Source organism: Harpia harpyja, chromosome 8 (assembly GCF_026419915.1).
Source record: "Harpia harpyja isolate bHarHar1 chromosome 8, bHarHar1 primary haplotype, whole genome shotgun sequence".
In the NCBI taxonomy this organism is placed as follows: Eukaryota; Metazoa; Chordata; class Aves; order Accipitriformes; family Accipitridae; genus Harpia; species Harpia harpyja.
This window is the reverse complement of record NC_068947.1, coordinates 46,502,031-46,520,608: the sequence shown is the minus strand read 5'-3', so window position 1 is coordinate 46,520,608 and position 18,578 is coordinate 46,502,031. Positions and strand designations below refer to the sequence as shown.

Sequence of the window (18,578 nt, the reverse complement as noted above, 5' to 3'; positions counted from 1 at the left end):
AGCTATATCCTCCACCAAGGACACCTGTGAATGTGTCACCTGTAGGGACAAGGCAGTGACTCATCATACTCATCCAGTACCATCCACTGTCCTGCCTCGGGGTAGTCACAGCCTTGGTTAAAGGCACTGACACTGATTAGTCCCCATCAAGTCCTCTGTGGGCACTCCACCATCCCCAGCTGGGCTAAAGCTGGGACTTTCACACTCCTCACACCTAATGGGTACGAGTGCTCTCTACAGCACTTCTCCCTCCTACCACCCTTACCCACAAAGAAATTAGCTTCGATAGCCGCAATCAGGGGAGACGATCCAGGCAGCCAGAGTCCCGAGGCATGCTTGTTAAGGTAACTAATTTCTTAAAAATAAATAAATAAACTCTGCTCTCTGCAGTACGTCCTCTTCTTCTTGCCCACCTGCAAGTTAGCCCGTGGCCACCGTGACCAGCAGGTGCATAAGGGGGAAGAGCACTTGCCTTCCTCCCTGCCGGGGCCGCAGTGCCGCTCCTGCAACACTTCCACGCCTGGGAAGGGAAACCTCAGCCCTGCAGCTGAGCTTCCCGCACCTTCATGAGAACCCACAGCGAGCCCCACTTGCTGCGCCAGAGTGGATGGTGGGAACAGCCCAACCCTAGGAGAGAGAAGGCCCACCGGGATCATTCGTGGCCCACCGGGACCATTCGTAGCCCACAGAGCCCTCCCAGGGACCACGGTCCGAGGAGAACTGGACCTCAGAGACCTGATCTCAGACCTCAAGGGAAGCCACGTCTCAGAGCCAGTGGCTGCGGTCACGCTCTGGCCGGGGTAGATGTGGCTGGCGTGCTGCGCCTACAGGCAGCGGTCCCAGGAGAAGGACACTTCCCCGACATCGCTCTCCTTCCCGGCTTCCTCCCCGGTTACCCAACACTCTTTTGTCTCAGGTTTAAGATAGTTTGTTTAAAGATTTTTCTTTTTTTTTCATTCTCTCCCTTTCCAAAACCATCTCTACTTTGAGCACTTCTTTAAACTAACCATTTTTTAAGTGCGAACTTTCTATCCCGAGCCACAGGCTCGCAGCGTCTCCCGAAGGGCCTTTGCCTATTTGCCTTCCACCCCAGCTCCGGCCGAGGCATCTCCCCCTGCTCCCCCCGCAACACGGACCCTTCGGGGCCAAGCCCGCGGCCCGGATTTGGGGTTCCCAGCTCTCCACCTCCCAGGCAGAAGCAGGTCTGTCCCTCGCCAAAGCTGCGGCCCCTGCCTCCCAAATCACCCCAGACCCCCTCCGCCAGGTCCCTTTGGGAGAGGGGCAACCTCTCGGGCCCTTGAGGACGGGAGTGGGGAGAGCAGCCCCCCACCCGGCCCCCCGGCCCCCGTTGCCCCTTCCCCGGGCTCCCCGGGGTCCCGGCCCGCTGCCGCCGGCGGGGCAGGGGCGGGGGGCGGGCGGGGAGGAGGCGGCCAGCCCGGCCCCGCCCCGCGGCTCCGCGCCGGGAGGGCGGCGGGAGGGAGCGGGTCGGGCCGGCACCGGCACCGGCACCGGCACCGGCACCGGCACCGAGCCCTGCTCGGCGGCTGTGCCACGGCCCGGCGGGCCGGGGGGGGTAAGTGCTGACTGCTGTCTCCCCTTCCCCGCAACCACCCGCCCACCCCCCTCGGGTTTCCCCAGCCTCCCTCGGGCCCCCGCATCCCCCCCTCCGGCATCGCCGGGGCACACGGCAGCCCCGGGTCGGGGAACGGCAGCCGGAGCCGGAGCCAAAGGCGCGGCCACGCCTGGACCCTGCGCTCGGACCCCGGAGCCCTCCCCTGCGCCCCTGAACCCGAGCCCGGACCCTGCCGTCCCGACCGGGACCCCTCCGAGGCTGAGACCTGCGGGACGAGCATCCCTCCCTCTCCCCTCCGTCCCCACGGCAGCGACCCTTGTCCCTGCCGCAGCTCGCTGCCCCGGTGCCCCGGGCGGAGGGGGGGTATCCCGGTACCCCTGTGTCCCGCCACCCCCGTACGTGGGTATCCCGCTACCCCGGCACATCGGTATCCCGGTACTCACCCGGTTTGGCAGCACCCTGGCCGCGGGCAGAGCGAGCAGGGCCCGGGGAGGGGGATGTGGGGCAGTCCAGGGCTGGAGGTGGGGAGCTGCGAGGGATCCTGGTGAGAAAGATTGGCCTCCGGGAGAGAGTCGAAAATTGGGCTTTAGGATGTAAGGGGCAGGAGCCAGGGCAGGAAACCCGCGGGCAAACTGTGTAATGCGGTGCCTTAAGCCTTTTGGTTATATTGTGCATGAGGTTTTGTTCATTCCCTGTCGTGGCTTCGCTTATCAGCTAGGCAGCTGCTTAATGTAGGGTTTTTTTCCGACGCTACAGAACCAGCCTTTCACGGCCCCAAACAATACAGGTTTCCCAGAGTGGGAGCTGTGTCGGTGCGAGGGACGCTGCAAAATGAGCCCTGTATTTGGGTGGCTGCAGCTGAACTGTTTTATGAACAAACAGTTCTGGACTCGGCAGCAGCGCTCACGGTACGGGAAATCCTTCAGATCCAGTGGAAGGCTTAACTTCTTTGTCAGAGGCAGGCAGAAGAAAGATAGAGGAGAAACAAGCACAGGCACTTTCAAACAAAACGCATGCCATAAAAGATTGTTTCACCCCTGTCCCGAGGGATCTGTGTTCACGGGACAGAGGGAAGTTCAGTTTCCATCTCATTTGGCCCTTGTCCCCTCCCAGCTACAAAGCAGCAGGGGCAAGTGACACCAGTTTTAAGGATGAATATACGCCAAGGGGCTGGAGCGATTCATGCCTATTGCACAGCTGCTCTTCCAGGAGTGTGTGCTTCACAGATGCTGCTGTTCAAGGGGTGAGGTGGAACAAAGAGTAGTATTTATACCATTGGTGTTGCAACAATTTGGCCTTGCCTTTCGTACCTGTCACGCTGATGATGAGTTCAGCGATGGGAGCACTAGCAAAGGAAAAAAAAATGGGACACAAGTGATTAAATGTCACAGAACAACCCTGGGACAGCAACCTTCATATTCCTGGAAAAAATCATCCTCCTTCTAAATCAAGAAAGGATAGGTTCCTAAGCACAATCACGAATCCATTGTAAGAAAAAGAAATGCAGAGTACCCTGCAAGCATCCTTCCATTATTTCATCCCAAATGACAAGGTGATTTGCTCTTCAGCCTAGGAAATGCATCTTCTGGCCAGGCATAGAAAACACAGAGCACGGTATGGCTGAAATGGGGGCAGCACTGACAGTCAAGCTTTGGCAAGGCAGGCAGGGCTGAAGCAGAGCGTTATTTGAACAGAAGGCCTGGGACAGAAACACTTTGCAGGAAAAGAGTAATTCAGTACGTGGTGCTTACTGCCAGGCAGCCAGGGTTCAAGAGGCTACTTGAGCATTGCAGGTGCAGTCTCTCTGCCAGGCTGCCGAGCACTCGAGTACATGAAGTTATTGAAGATATTTTTTGATGAGGGAAGGGGAGGGTACTTCCCAGAAGAAAAGATGCTAGGTCTGAGCTTCTGGCCAAGCCCTAGTTTGGGTAACTGCGTTGGGTCTTCCTCAGTACTACAAATTGTTGTCTTTCAGACTGCGCTCTTGCCCAGCTGACTTGTACTGTGGTGTGACTTTGGTGCATCTTAAAATCATTGCCACTTTCCGTACAGCTGCGTTGGTTGGTAAGATGCACCCTTCAGATGCACACAGGAGGTGAAATCTTGCATTCCTCTCTTGGCTTAGATCCAGTGAAAAACAAAACAGGCCAAGCAAGACTTTAAGCAAAGCTCTGCCTATATACGAGCAGAAAAAAAGACCGCTATAACTGGCTTGAAGTAGCATTCATGAAGGAAGTATGAAAATCATACACTGTCCACAGAAGGTACTGTTCTCCACAATTATCGTAGAGCTCTGATTTTCAGTCACCTCTTTCTTTCTTTTTGCAGCGGCGTCCCCATGGCCCTCTTCACAAGAACCAGCAGTCATCCTAACGCCACCGACCCCGTTCCCTGTGGGGCAAACACCACCACAGAGCCCGACCTGCCACACTCGCATGCCTACTACGCCCTCTGCTACTGCATCCTGATTTTGGCCATCATCTTTGGGAACGTGCTGGTCTGCTTAGCCGTGCTGAGGGAACGCACCTTGCAAACCACCACAAACTACCTTGTGGTGAGCCTGGCGGTGGCGGACTTACTGGTGGCTACTTTGGTGATGCCATGGGTGGTGTACCTGGAGGTGAGTACATCCTAGGAAAGATTAGCAGAATTTAAGCACAGTAGGAGTTCACCAGCATTAGTGCACGCTCTCAGGATAGGCCAGCGCTGGTACAGATAAAGTCCATTCATATTTTAACCCCCCAGCTAGCTCTGGGGCACTTGTGGGGTGGGTAGCAGCCCACAATGTCACACAGGTGGCCCTCGTAGGCTGGACACGTGCTGGACAAACGCACCGCAGTCCCCCCTGTCAGCAGATACCCTGAGCCTTGCTCTTTCTGGCAGAGCACAGCCTCGTGGAGCTTGAATGGCAGCTGGGCTACAGCCGGCAGCGTAGATCGGGGGTTCTGATGTGCTAATATCACTTTCATCTGAGCATCCTTGAAGCTGACTCCATCAGCCAGAAGGGTTGCCAGCGAGCACCATGATGATTCAGGAATGGCGGAGGAGGCAATAGGGTGGAAACACCTTTATGGGAGCTCATCTTAGAGCCCAGATCAATCCCTACTCCTGCTGGCCAGAAAACAAGCGAGGGCAGTCAAATCCTCGTCTCCTGCGGAGTTTAAGAGCCTTAACGTCCATGATGTTAGGTCAGCTCCAAGCAACGTTCCCCAAGCAGGCTGAGAAAGAGATGAAGCTAAAGAACATGCTCTAAAATCTCTTCAAGTCATGTGAGCATTTTCACAATAACTTCAAAGGACTCATCAAGCCCTCGGGGTCTTATTCTCCATTGCCCTGATCTTTGCACATTGGGCAGTGTAAAAATATACTGGCATGACTGTGCACAGTATGGACAACACCATCAACTATAGGGCAGCAAAGGTGGAAACCAAATCCCCACCCCCCCCCCCCACCCCCGCGGCAAAATCCTGAATTAATGAAGCCACTCCCAGGGCAAATATTTTTACTAAAATAAATACATGAAGGTGTGCTACAGCTGACATTTTTATCTGTTCTCGTCAGCATTTTTACACTAATTCACCAAAATTGGTAGGTCTAGAAAAATTAGAGTCGAACATCTATCAGCCATAAGCTTTCAGCTGAGCCCTAGTACCTTGTTCTCGTGCTCCCAGACACAGAATAAGGCTCTGAGCCATGATCTTGCTGAAGCCTCATGCTCTTTCTCTAAGGGGCAAGCCAGGATCAGGCTGAAGGGCAGGGTAAATATTCTGTTGGCAGCTGCCCACCTTTGGCTGACCTCTTTGCCGCAAACCAAAGCAGAAGCAGAAAGGGATTTTGACTTGTGCATATGGACCGCGCAGTGCGTGAACAGAAAGTAGGACAGGACAGGACAACACTACCAAATGTCAGACCTACTATGTGGGTACAAGGAGATTTGATCAAGTAGCAGGGGACTGGCAGTGGCCTACAGCCCTCCTCTGCCACCGGAGTATGGTGAATAGGAAACATAGCTCTAAGCTTTGACACCCAGCCTAGGCACTTTCCTTGTGTTAATCCAAGCCGCTCTCCCAAACTGTGCCCGCTGCAGCCTCAGCAAGGCTACAATTAAGAGAAATTAAGGGTTTGCTCTGCGTATAAGCATTATTAATAAGGGCATTGATGGTTAACTGTTTATGCATAGCATTGCCACGGAGCAAAAGAACAAAGAGAGCACCATGATACCGCACGTGTGATCATGTTCCTAATGAAGTCAGTAGCAACATTCAGACTAACCTGTGTGGAGCAGTCCTGGAGCTGGCCTGCAGGATGTGTACAGCTCCGTTGTGTTACACTGAATGATTAAAAAGCAAGGAATAAGGGGCGGGGGGCATGCCATCCCAGCAAGACAGAATTACACTCTGCAATTTGATTGCAACTAAAAAATATTATTAAAAGTCAAATTTTATTTCAGACTGGAATAGTCCATCACCTCAAGCATATGCCAGTCTTTAATGAAATCACACTATGCTTTGCATTAGAAAAGACTTAGCACTCCTTCTTGCTTGTGGAGAGAGCGGGACTAAGGCACATCTGTGAAGCAGCCTCTGCCCCCATGCAGTACTGTGGTCACGATTTGTGAGCACGACGGTAGGTCCGTTCCCTAGTCGTGTTTGCAGACCCATTCAAGATTCAGTTCCATCTGTGGAGCTTGGATAGTCAAAGTAGCTGATCCAAGTCACCCAAACAACAGGGAGAAGAACCCCCACACGTCCCAAACCTAATCTACCACTCCCAGCACCGCGCAGTATCTCCTAGAGAACTAGGCTGTAGGACTCCAGCAAGACTAAGATTTAAAAAGCAGTCCAAAAAGCCCCAAAGTCGTTTAGATATTTGCTGCTGTTTATGGATCAGCGATGCTACCAATGAAGTGGAAATGGTATCATGCTTCAGTACACTATGGGCCTGGAAATTGCCAAGAAATCATTCAGTCCCCAAAACCGTGTACAATACCTATTCATCTACTGAATGTTTGCCAGACCAGACATCTGAGACCTGGCCATTATTTATGGAGAAGCTAATGGTGGATGAATACCTCAGATTTAAATGTCACTTGTGAACTTTGTGCTTTACGCTCAATTTTTAGAGCTATCTGCGTCCTGGACCTTCTCCATGAAATCTGTCATTTTATCAATCATGCAGACCAGAACTGTCTCCTTCTGAGAAGTCTTTTGGGAAGGCTGTGACAGAGCAACAATAGGAACACTTTATAACCTCAAAATCCTCATCTTCACCTAATGAAGTTTCTGGCACAAAAATGCTATTCAGCACTGTGTCTAGCAATCTTCTGGGGTCAACGGGTAGGTCTAACGTACCAGTACTGCTACCCCAGTTCTTTTCTGACCTCTGATGCTGTGGCTGGCGTGACTACTGAAGCTCACCAAAGTTTCTAAGACAGTGGCATTAGGGTATCCTGCCCACTGGAGTTTGATGGCATTAAATACCATCGTGCCTTATAGTCATTGTATAAATGGAGGAGGACATGTAGCAGCATGGCCTGGAGCATCCTTCTCAGTCTTCTGACAACATCCAGTTCTACCTCCAAAGGGAAAAAAGCTTCAGAAGATGATTGTCACTGAGGTCCCATCTGCAGCTCTGTTCAGAGCGTGCGAGAGTAACGCTGTCTCCTCGTCTCCTCTTCTGTGGCTCTCACACCAGAGCAGCGAGAGCTACAACTGCTCTTCGAGCCCAAGGAGCTCACCAGACTACCCTCAGAGGGAGGACAGACAACTGAGTTCCTGCAGCTCAGCAGTTTACCACTTGTCAGCAGGCCTGACTGCGTGCCTGCTCTTAGTTACTCCCGCCGTGCAAAAATATAAGCAGCCATTTCACAGCTGCGGGGAGCTAACAGCACCCCCAAGAAGAACACTCTCTAAAACACCAAAAGCTTAAGTGAGCACGCTTAGATGCACCGCTCCTTACGTGCCTGTCGTCACCTGATGCAACTTCGTGTTCATACTTTGCCATCCATATACTCTTCAACACGGCATCATCATACATACCTGATTTACAGAGATTCTTTTGTTTCTTTTTAAGGATTCAGGAGAGTGATGGATTTGTGTAAGTAAGTTTATGAACGCACAATGATTTTTTTTTTTTTTTAAATTGGAAGACTTCCTATGGGGTTGGAAAGTTAAAAATAATAATACCGCAATTTTGTGGATAAAGCAGACTGGTCATCAAGAAAGATGAGGTGAGAACCTGACCTGAATAGTCTACAGGGAGCTTTAGCATTGTCTTTGACAGAGCCAGGATTTCATCCTGGACTCTATTCCCACTTCTGCCACACATGCACTGAGTGGTAATGAGAGATTGTATCAGCTCATCTCTCTGTGGTTTGCTCTCATCAGCTGTAAGAGAATAATATTTGACCATCTACCTCACCCAGGCAGTTGTGAGGATTCATTCAATAAATACCTGTGATGTGCTTTGAGATTCCTGGACAAAAGGCACCAGAAGGATAAAGAACAGGTATCCTGCCAGCATATGAAAAACAGAAATGTACACTAGCAAGTTCTAGCTGCTGTAGCAAAGATAAGCGGAACAGAGCAATAAAAGGAAGTGCAGAAATAGAATTAAAAAAATTATGAACGAGGCCTATAATAAAAAGGCTCTTTTCATTGTTAAATTTTGGAATAAATTCTGGGTTCGCATACCCCACAGGTAAATATTAAATATTTCACTGATTTCACCAGAGCTACTCCCCATTTTAGAAGTTGTGGCTGGTGGAAGTGAGGATGGGTTTTAAGCCCAAGCGTTTTGATCTGGCAAGCATTCTCTTAATACAAGCTACAGCTTAGTATGCAGGTGGTGCGATCTGAATGCATCATCCTGAGAGCGTTCACTTCAGAGCCATTCCCACCACCACCTTCTTCAGTTTTAATGGTTCACATTCTTGGGCTTAGCATTTGAATGTGCTCAGGACCTTGGAAACTCCCCCAGTTAAGTGCTTGCACATCTGCTGGGCTAGCGGCAGCTGGCTTTCATGCGAACACCTGGCACAAGCTCCTGGTGAAATATTCTTCAGACTCCACAGACCACACAGGCGCTGCATTGCTTTTTGCCTCAGGCTACAGAAACATCCCTTACTGGATCCCACTGCAAAGGCTTCCAGCATTTAGAATTTTTTTAATATATTTTGAGGTGGTCAAGCAGTTCTCAAAATCTGCAACTAAAGCAAAAACGGTGTGGGGTGTCTTTGAAAACTGAACCTACCTATTAAGGTGCCTAATGTCAGAGGGACAGCCTTCAGTTTGCACATCTTGTAGCCATCTAATTGTGCAGAAAAGCTCTAAGGGTTTGGGTTTTTCCCTTTGCTTCCTTTTTTTAGGAAAAAACAAAGGAGCCCCACAAGTATCAGTGAACTGAAGATGAAAGCACAGTTCCCTACTGCATTTTGCAAGCCAATTCCCATTTCTCTCCCCTGCATTCATTCAGAGTCAGGGGGTCTAATGGAAGACTGCCTCCTTCAGTACCTGACTTCTGCAGCTGGGTCCAGCAGAGAACACCCTAAAGACACAGCTCACCTGAGCGCGTTTCTGTGCCCATGTGCGGGAATGCTGGCATAATCCAAACCATTTCAATTTCTCAGGATTATTTCTTAAACAACTCTGAAAACAATTCACACAGAGTGAATTCTGTATTTATACGAGTGCTCCTCTCTGCAGGGAGCTGCGTCCTTCCTAGGCATCGATGCTTGCTGCAGAGTTGACCCACTGCCTCAGAAGCCAAGTTTACTTGTGGCACCCTCTCCAGCCTGATCTGGGATAGGTATTTTTGAGTGGGTCTTGAAAAACCTCCAAGGCCGGAGCCTGCACAGGCTCACCGAGCAACCAGCTCCACTGCCTCACTGTCCTCACGGTCAGAAAGTTTACTTTCATAACCAGTTTGCACCTTTCTTCTTTCAACTTATGCCTGTTGCCTCTTCTTGTCCCACCACGCACTGCTGGGAAAAACGTGGCTGCATCTTCTTAGTAACCTGGCTCCAACTTTCTTAATAACCTCCCAGTAGGCACTAGGGGACTTCTGTTAGTCCCCTCATCCCCCCAAAAGCCACCTCTTCTCCAGGGTGACCAAGCCCTGTTCCCTTAGCTGCTCCTCACACGACGCGTGCTCCAGCCCCCAGGGACTGTCTTGGTGGCACTCTGCTGGACTCGCTCCCATTTATCAATGTTTTTCCCATACTGGGGCCCCAAAATCAGATGCAGTACTCCAGATGAGGTCTAAATGTAAGCAGAGAGACCGGGAACTGGTGCTGGTTCCTGATAGCTTCCCAGGATCCAGCTAAAACGGCAGGATCTACGGGGTCGAAGACTAAAATCCAGGCTCTCTCCGAGCGAGGACTTTCCTCCTGCTTTCTCTCCTACCCCCCCCCCTTCTCCAACCAGCGCAGCATTAGATCGATTTGCTGTACTCATTCAGCGGGCTTATCTGTTGGAGGGCAGGCTGCCTCCTTCTTCATCTCCGACAAGGAGTGGGTGCTGAGGCAGAGCACCTTGCTCGGAGTCAGGCTATCGTCCCAGCCCCGAGGAGAGCAGTGCCACGTGGTGCTTGGAGCATATTGTTGTCAACCGAAAAGATCATTGTCGAGAACTTGATGGCTGGGCCAAAAAATGCATTTCTCCATCACAAAGATTGGCCACAGCTAAGCTTTCACAATTACACACTTCAGATTAAAAATTCAAAACAACCAGAACAAAAGCTCGACATGGTAGCAAACCAAAACCCTTTATCCGAATAGCTTGTGAGTTCTCTCTCAGATCTAATAATCAAAATCTGTAACTGAGATAAGAATCCAAATAAGGTTTTAGAGAAGCCTCGGGTCTCAGGTCTCTGTTTCATGCATAAATGCATAAAATTTGCAGCACTTTTCCAGCTCGCTGCCTGCAAGAGAACTCCAGCAGCTAAGCTGGGAAACACTTGCAGCCCATAGATTTTCTCAGATAAGCCTTAATCAAAGGATATATACAGTGATATCAAATTTAAATCAATTTATCATGCTAGGCCTTAAGGGAAGGGATAGCTGCTATCTTTTTCTTTACCCTGCCTCCCTCCGTAAGAGTAAGTCAAGGATTGAAATCAAGGTGTGGTCCTTCTCCATGACCTACCGCTGTGTTATCTTGCACACAACATAAGTGCCTCAGTTTCCCTCTGCTCACCACAGTGGACACGAACTCGTCTAGCTGTTGAGATACTTGGAGGAGAGCACCTCCTCATACGTAACTTACCAGGACTCGGTGCAGAACAAGGCTGACAGTTTTGTGGTTGCTGCTGCAGGTGACCGGAGGAGTCTGGACTTTCAGCCGCATCTGTTGTGATATCTTCGTCACCATGGATGTAATGATGTGCACAGCCAGCATTTTAAACCTCTGTGCTATCAGCATTGACAGGTGAGAGCCAACAGCATCCAGGGGGATAGTCTGGAGATGGGGGTTGGCCCCATACCCCAGCGTGGCAGGGACGAGGAAACGGGGTTTGCACGGGCAGCATCGGCATCTTCGGGAACACAAGTCTCCCTGCAAGTCTGTCACTGTCACTACTGCTATTAATACAGTTCTGCCCACCATGTGCTGGAAGATGTCTGTAGTTAAGGGCAGAGAGGCACAGGCAATAAAACATCGCCGGTAGGTAGTCAACCACATCTTCATGCTTTTTGAAGGCAGGAACCAGAACTGGTCATCTAATTCCCATTGAGTCTCAAAGAGGGTTTCTCCGCCTGGAGACCTCACTCATGAAGTTTTAATAAACAAAATCCTGCCATCTACATAGGGAGGGGGTGAAGATTATTGCTGTGTAATCTTCAGCCTTGCTCTGGTTTTCTACATCTTAAAACTGAGCCTATTTTAAGCAACGCTGAGGGCTGGGAGCCAAGACCTCGGCACACATGGTGCTGTAAGAACCGAGCAGTGGGGGAAGGAAAAAACACTGCATGCTGTACCTTTGTAATATGTGGTTCAAGGGTAATCGTACGCAGCAGGTCTCAACGCTGGGTTGGTCCAGTGTTCCTCCATGGGAATCTTCATCCCTATTTCATTTTGGCTCTGTCGCAAGTAGCAGCCCCCAGGCTATCCTAAAGACGAGACTCCTATGCTTTCCAAATCCTAGCCCTGCTGAGCTGCATCCCCTGGGGCACCCCGGCAGCCGAAGGCCCTGGACACCCACCCGTGGGCAATCCGCTGGCTGTCAGCGAGGCTGACACCAGAGTGGGCAGCTGAGGCACAGAGTGTAGCGGGCTGTGGTTGCTCCAGAGAGTGCTATTTCCCAGCAGTGCACATACAACCATAGGGGTTTGAGGGATGGGGGTTTCCTGGGGTTTCTAGATCCATCTGGTATCCCAAACCTTGTAGCTTCACAATGCCGGCAGTTCTGCAGAGCGTTTCTCTGCAGTGCTGCCAACTAATTCTGATTTGCTCTGTTCCTCCCTGCAACGCCCCGCTTACCATTTCTATAAATTGCTGATTCCACCATCTGATCTTCTCTCCTTTCCTCTTCCATTTCTTCACCACGTTCACCATCATGTTCCCTACATGACTTTCGTTTCTCCTTTTAAAACCTGGTCCTTTTCCTCCCTCCATTCTTACCTCTCCTCTTCCTGGAGCTGGTTTGGTCCACAGATACACCGCAGTGGTGAAACCAGTTCAGTACCAGTACAGCACCGGGCAGAGCTCCTGCAGGAGGGTGTCTCTCATGATTGTGATAGTCTGGATGCTGGCATTCGCAGTGTCGTGCCCTCTCCTCTTCGGCTTCAATACTACAGGTAGGTGACGTCCCGAACAATAGCACACAGGGAGGGGTTGGAAATGAAGCTGCCCTGTGTATGATCGGGTCATTTAACGTGGGTCCTGCAGACTTTCCAAGTTACAGGAAATTTTAGGGAACTGGAAAGCACACTATGAAAGGTGAGAAAAATCTCCAGTGCTGGAGAGCAGATGTGCTCTTGTCTATAAACTTGCCATTTGCTCAGGCAGACACTGCCTATTGCTCTGAGGACAGACCTGCCTGCTTTACTGCCAAATCAATGCCATCGGAGTGTCCGGGTCTACAGATCCCCCAAACAATCCCTCTGCACACACAGACCAAATCTCCAGACGTGCAGCACATCCAACACACACACACATCAGACTTATTGCATCTTGCCGATATCAACAGGTCCAGACGCACAGGCTTAAATCTGATAGAGGACACATTTCTAAACAGCAAGGATTGCATATTGGCACTGCTTCTGAGAAATCTCCTTCCCATCCAACCGGCTGTCTGCTTCCTCACTTAATCCCGTGAGGAGAGCAAACAATTTAGCCTCCTCCTTGGAAGCAAGTTGGTCTTTCCCCTTCCCCTCACCTAGAGCAGCCCGTTCTCCCGAGGCTGAGGGGCAGGGGAGCCTTCCTCCCCCCTGATCCACAGGCAGAAGTCCTCTGCTCCCCATCCATCCTCTGTGCAGTGCTTGAGGTGAGAAGGGGACAGGGGGTGGGAAGTGCTGCTGTCCCCCACTGCCTGGTCCAGACAGATGGGGGTGAGGGCACACCTCTGCATCTAGACAGCTCAGAGGCTGCCAGAGGAATAGGAGAGAGGACGAAAGGAGAAAGGATCCTCTGAGAAAGGATGGGAATAGGCATGAGAGAAGAGGGCAGAGCTGTTGGCCAGAAAAGCAGGCAGATGCATACCGGGTCATGCTAGACGGCCCCAGGTAGAGTCCGTTTTAAGCATCAGTGAGGTGAGCGGGTAGGCCACAGTATAATTTGCAACAACAGAGATAGGAGATACTTGCACTCCTCAGACTGCCTTTGTCCCCCGGCCACCTTTCGACTTGCTTTGCCAACGCACCGGACCCTCCTTGTACTAAACCGAAGCAGCTCAGCCGCTCCTCTCTCTCTCTTCTCCTCCCCAGGGGATCCCAGTGTCTGTTCCATATCCAACCCTAGTTTCATCATCTACTCCTCTTTGGTGTCCTTCTACCTCCCCTTCATGGTGACCCTGCTGCTCTATGTCCGGATTTACCTCGTGCTAAGACAAAGACAAAAGAAGCGAACCCTCACCCGGCAGGGCAGCCACAGCGCCAGCACCAAACCGTGTTATGCACACAAAGTAAGATCCACATGAACGCAGTAGGAGCTGTCAAAAAGGACAGGGCATGCATCATCTCTTCTCCTCAAAGGGTCAAAGCACAGAACGGAAAGCATAAAGAAGGGACATGGCATGTTTTCATCCCATCCTTCACTCATACACCATGATATATGAGACGCAGAAGCTCCAGTTAAATCCTTTTCAGCCCTCTAGAAAGCAGGTGCTCCCTGTGTATCTCTGCCCTCTAGAACCAGGCAACTAGAAAAGAGCATGGCCTACTTCTATATTTCTTCAGAGCAGGGCTTTCTCAGCCATGCAGAAGTCTGGCTAATTTTTTCATATATTGTCTTCTGATTTTAATGTCTTCATTTATTGATTTTTGCTCTATGATGCTTCATTCTCAGGGCTTCACAGGCTTTAACCTAGATTATTTAAAAAAAACCAACCCTCTTCATCTGACGGACTTAAGAGGTCAAAATGCTCATGGTGCATGGAGCATTTTTTCCACTGACCTTTCTAGACTAAATACCTGCAACCATGGGAACTAGCGCAATGGTTTGAAAGGGCTTGCCTGGTCACGCATATCCGCTTGTTTTACCCATTTCCTCACAGTGAAGATACACTTAAAAAGGGTGGGGATGTTGAGGGAAGCAGGGCCAACACAAAAATACAAGCGAAAGGTTAGCAGAGCAGGTGTTTCAGCTCTTCTTGTTCTCATGCTTCTTGGTGGGATGGAGGCAGAGTTGTTCGGTGCTGGTTCACCCTCTGATAAGCCAAGGTCAGTCCAGAGGATATGGTGCAAACCTAAGAAGCAAGTGGGGCTAAGGATGACTCCTACAACTTTCCTCGTCATCCTTTGGCCCAGTTAATGGTTTGGATGGTTCCTAGTTCCTCTGTGGCATCCTCTTTTGCAGGAACACATGGAGAGAAAAGCTTTGCCAAACAGAAGCCAAGGCACCTTTTCCCCCTGTCTCCCACTCAAATGCTCAGGCCAGGAGACGTCTACCAAAAGGAAGCTGCTGACTGTCTTCAGCCTGCAGCGGTACCGCAGCTTCTGCCACGAGGCATCCCTCACCAAGACACCAGGGACTACACAACACAGCAGGCTGGAAGAGAGGAGAAAGAGTACGAAGCCAGGACTGGAGGTACGGAGGCTCAGTGATGGCAAAACCGTCAGCTCTTTGAAGCTAGCGCAGCAGCAGCCCCGGCTGATCCAGCTTCGGGAGAGGAAGGCTACGCAGATGCTAGCTATTGTCCTGGGTGAGTGAGAGCCACTCTGTCTAGTGGGGTGCAAGGGGTGATGGTTTGGGACTTGCAAGAGCAAGGAGTCTCCTAATACAGTATAGAGATTAAAAAAATGCAAGCCGGACCCAGACTTCAGCTGTCACTGATCTGCAAACTCTGAAGAGACGACGGTGGGACATTTAGGGAGCTAGGGTAATGCTCTCAAATGTTGAGAGCCAAGTATGTTAGTGTTTTATTTGCCATGATTTGTTACCCTCCTGTTTTAAATTAGTGGCCAACAAGCCCTGCTAGCGGGAGCAACAGCCAACACCTTTGCTTTCCCTTTTCCTTTATTATTATTATTATTATTATTATTATTATTATTAAGCTGGGATGATCCTAAGTTTCCATACACGCAGCAGCAATTAGGTCCAATTACAGAAGGGGAAGGAGCAGCAGAGGAACCAGCTCATAGAGCTGGATAGAGAAGCCAGGAGACTGGTGCCCCAGTCATCTGCCACGGCCACCAGATGCATTGCTTCCCCTCATTAACTCAGTAGTAGCAGGGAAATAATGCAGCCCTCGTCATAACTGATTAAAGCACCTAAGGCAGCAGTCTAAGTTGTGGCTGCTTGCTTTTGTCTGTCACCAGACCACTCCTGAAGCCCCATCCATCCATTCACATAACTGGTCCCCAGGAGCCTCCGCTCTTGCCAAGTCCCTCTATATCAGGAATAAACGTCACCTTCAGTGTTTACCAGATGCAGACATGAGCATGGAAACAGAAGATGGAGGGAAAGGGCACAGTTGCAGGCCCCTTTCCAAGCAGTTGCTTCTTTAAATTCATGGATTGTTTTCTCCCTCTCTCTAAACCCAGGGGCATTCATAGTCTGCTGGCTGCCCTTCTTCTTGATTCACATTCTCAATGCCCACTGCCCGTCCTGCCACGTGCCCCCAGGGCTTTACAGTGCCAGCACCTGGCTTGGCTACGTGAACAGCGCTCTCAACCCCATCATCTACACAACCTTCAACACTGATTTCCGCAAAGCCTTCCTCAAGATCCTCTGCTGCTGACCGCCGGGCCGGCACCGCGCTGCACAGGCTGCGGTTTGGAGCAGAAGCAAACCGGCGAGTCGCTCGGCGTTGGGCACAGCGGTGCCGAGAGGCAGACCCGGCGTGCGGTGGAAGATCAGCCGCCGCAGCGTGCCGGCCCTGGGAGCTGCCAGGCTCGCAGAGCGCACGGGACCCAAGAGGACATGGACCCAATCTCCCCCACCTACGTGCTGGGAACGCGTTTGCGCTCCCGCTGCTGGAGCCTCCGCCTGCAGAAGGCACCCAGCTCACGCGCAGCAGTCCTAGTAAGAGGGCGGAACGTGACCTCTTTGATAAGGATCCCGATCCCTTTGATCGGGAGCCAAGAGCAAAAATTCGGCAAGGAAACTTAGAAACAGAGCGCCGATGGAGAAACGACAACATCCCTGTTGTCTCCATCAAAAGGTTTGCCCATAAAACTGGGTCAGTCTCAGTGCTTGAGAAAATCGCCCCAGTTGCAAATGAAACCTTCCCCTGTGCTGCCAGCTTGTATTTTATTGCTCCTTGCAAGGTAGAGAGGTGGCTACCATCCCTCTGGTAGGTCAGATCACATGAGAAGTGCCACACTTATCACAGTGTCCCCTCTCTTCCAAACCCAAGGACCAGCGATAGATTGGCCACTACTTAACTACCACATACCCAGTCACCTACTGGGGCCACTAAATAATGAACAAGGCCTAGGATAGCTCCAGTCATGCCTGCGATAGATTCAAACCTGTTTTTTCAGCTGGGGCAGGTGGCATGCACCCAGCCTCAAAACTTGTTCGTAGTCTTTTTGCAACCAATCTGTTTGCGCTCCTCTCCTCATCAGGAGCACTGCTAGTTGAAGGGTTTGTCCCATCTGACTGCTGCGATAACTCCTGTGACCGCCCACGCTGGGGGGAGAGCTGTTTCAGTAACATCCCTCCCAGTACGAAAGGACGTGTGCCTCAGGATCAGACCCAGGACTCTCCGTGGCTCCCCTCGCCGATATACCTGTCAGCACACAGGGTGTCCGTACACCCCAGCTTCCAGGAGCTGGCCAAATACAGCCCTGCCGACAGTCTCCTTTCCCAGCAGTATTTTACAAAGCCATCTCCACTAGTTCCTGGGTGAAAACACCAGAAAAGCCCTGCCCTACCACGTAAGCTGGTCTCATGTCAGAGCACTCTAATGCTTGTCTCCTTGTATAAACAAACATGACCTGGGACAGCCTCAACACGTTTCTTTCATTTTCCCCCCCTCGCTGTACTGGATCAGCTCTCACTCCCAAGACTAAGCTTAGCTGTGCTGTTAGCCGCGCTCGTTTGACAGCTTTGGGTGTAACTGTGTGCTGTCTCTGCCTGTGTCCATGCCACAGCTCCTCCGTCTGGGAAGGGCTTCCTCTCTTTCCTAATATAAAGCCAAAACCATTGTCCTCAGCCTCTGGAACACATAGCAGAGCTCTAGCTTTTTCTTTTGTTTGTCTGGGGTTTGGGAGGAGGTGCTCGTGGACAGCATGTGCTGTTTGCTTGGGGAGGTGCCCTCCATACTGCATTGTAACTGCATTAGTCCAATAAAACACAGATGTAATTGGAAGTTTTAGTACCTTTGTGGTGAACGTAGCCCTTCCATAAGCCTTTTCTCACCTGTAGCCCTCTTAACACCTTCCTGGTACAAAATTATCATCCGCCTGGACACCCACAAGAGTTCTTTATTATTATTTGCATTTTACTTGCACCTGGGAAAGAAATCAATGGCTGCTGTAAGTGTTACTCCATCTGCTCAAAGGTGCAGGACAGCACCGAAGGTACTCAGCACACAGGATATTGGGGGTATCAATCGAGTGAATCAACCTGTGGACAGATTGCTGCTCAAGTAATTCTCATTAAGATGCTTCATAACACATACCACCAGAGACCAGTTTCAGTTGCTTTACGCACACAGTTGCCAGAAAGGTGGAAACAAGGAAAAAGATCTTTTAAAGGGTGACTAGGTCCATTTCAAGCCCTGGCCTAGCATCTCTCAGGTGTTATGTTCAGTCTGATCTTACTTGAATTCGAACCTGTTCTTCAAGCAGCGATCCCCAAGGCGATTCAGGATAGAGGTGAGCAACAGGATGTGTGGCAGAAGACCAAGCAGTATTTTGGTATCCACACACTTATGAGGGATGGGGAAAGTTCTATGCCTAAAAATATCATCCTTTATTTAATAATTTAGATTTGAACTATCAGATCACAGAACAAACAGCAACCTCTTGAGCTATATAACCTGCTATGGGCGAAAAAAAAAAAAAGCACCACAAACCCCACCCACAATTACAAAAACTCAGCTCCAAAATAAAACCATCTCTCTCTCCCCCTCCCTCAACTACTGCTTGAGCTCCATGCCCAGTTTTACTGTGGCAGTATGAACACAGGTGGCCTCACAGGAAAGGCCAAGGAACAGAAGCAATCAAAGGTGCAACCAGTTGATTGATTGCACAAAGGTGCACTGTCCTCCCCAGCAAGCCAAAGGGACAGCTGAGGAGCCCCCCAGGACCTGTGCTTCACAACTCCCCCACTCATTATTAACAGTAGAAAAATCTGCACTCCCTCATTTTTTAACTGAAATGCCTCCTCCTAACCTTCATTTT

General features: G+C 50.6%; 1 protein-coding gene across 1 annotated transcript; it reads left to right on the top strand.

Moving 5' to 3' along the window:
* Positions 1–1,493: 1,493 nt before the first annotated feature.
* Positions 1,494–17,520, top strand: DRD3 (dopamine receptor D3). Its single transcript, XM_052794318.1, has 7 exons — positions 1,494–1,573; positions 3,902–4,193; positions 10,886–10,998; positions 12,223–12,365; positions 13,494–13,690; positions 14,584–14,929; positions 15,771–17,520. The coding sequence occupies exons 2-7, from the start codon at positions 3,912–3,914 to the stop codon at positions 15,965–15,967; spliced, it is 1,278 nt and encodes a 425-aa protein (XP_052650278.1). The 5' UTR covers positions 1,494–1,573; positions 3,902–3,911; the 3' UTR covers positions 15,968–17,520.
* Positions 17,521–18,578: the final 1,058 nt, after the last annotated feature.

Excerpts from the sequence above, each read along its gene's own strand:
- DRD3 (XM_052794318.1), top strand. The coding sequence starts at position 3,912 with ATGGCCCTCTTCACAAGAACCAGCAGTCATCCTAACGCCACCGACCCC. Across the intron at positions 4,194-10,885 it reads CATGGGTGGTGTACCTGGAG|GTGACCGGAGGAGTCTGGAC; the intron begins GTGAGTACATCC and ends TTGCTGCTGCAG. Across the intron at positions 12,366-13,493 it reads CTTCGGCTTCAATACTACAG|GGGATCCCAGTGTCTGTTCC; the intron begins GTAGGTGACGTC and ends TCTCCTCCCCAG.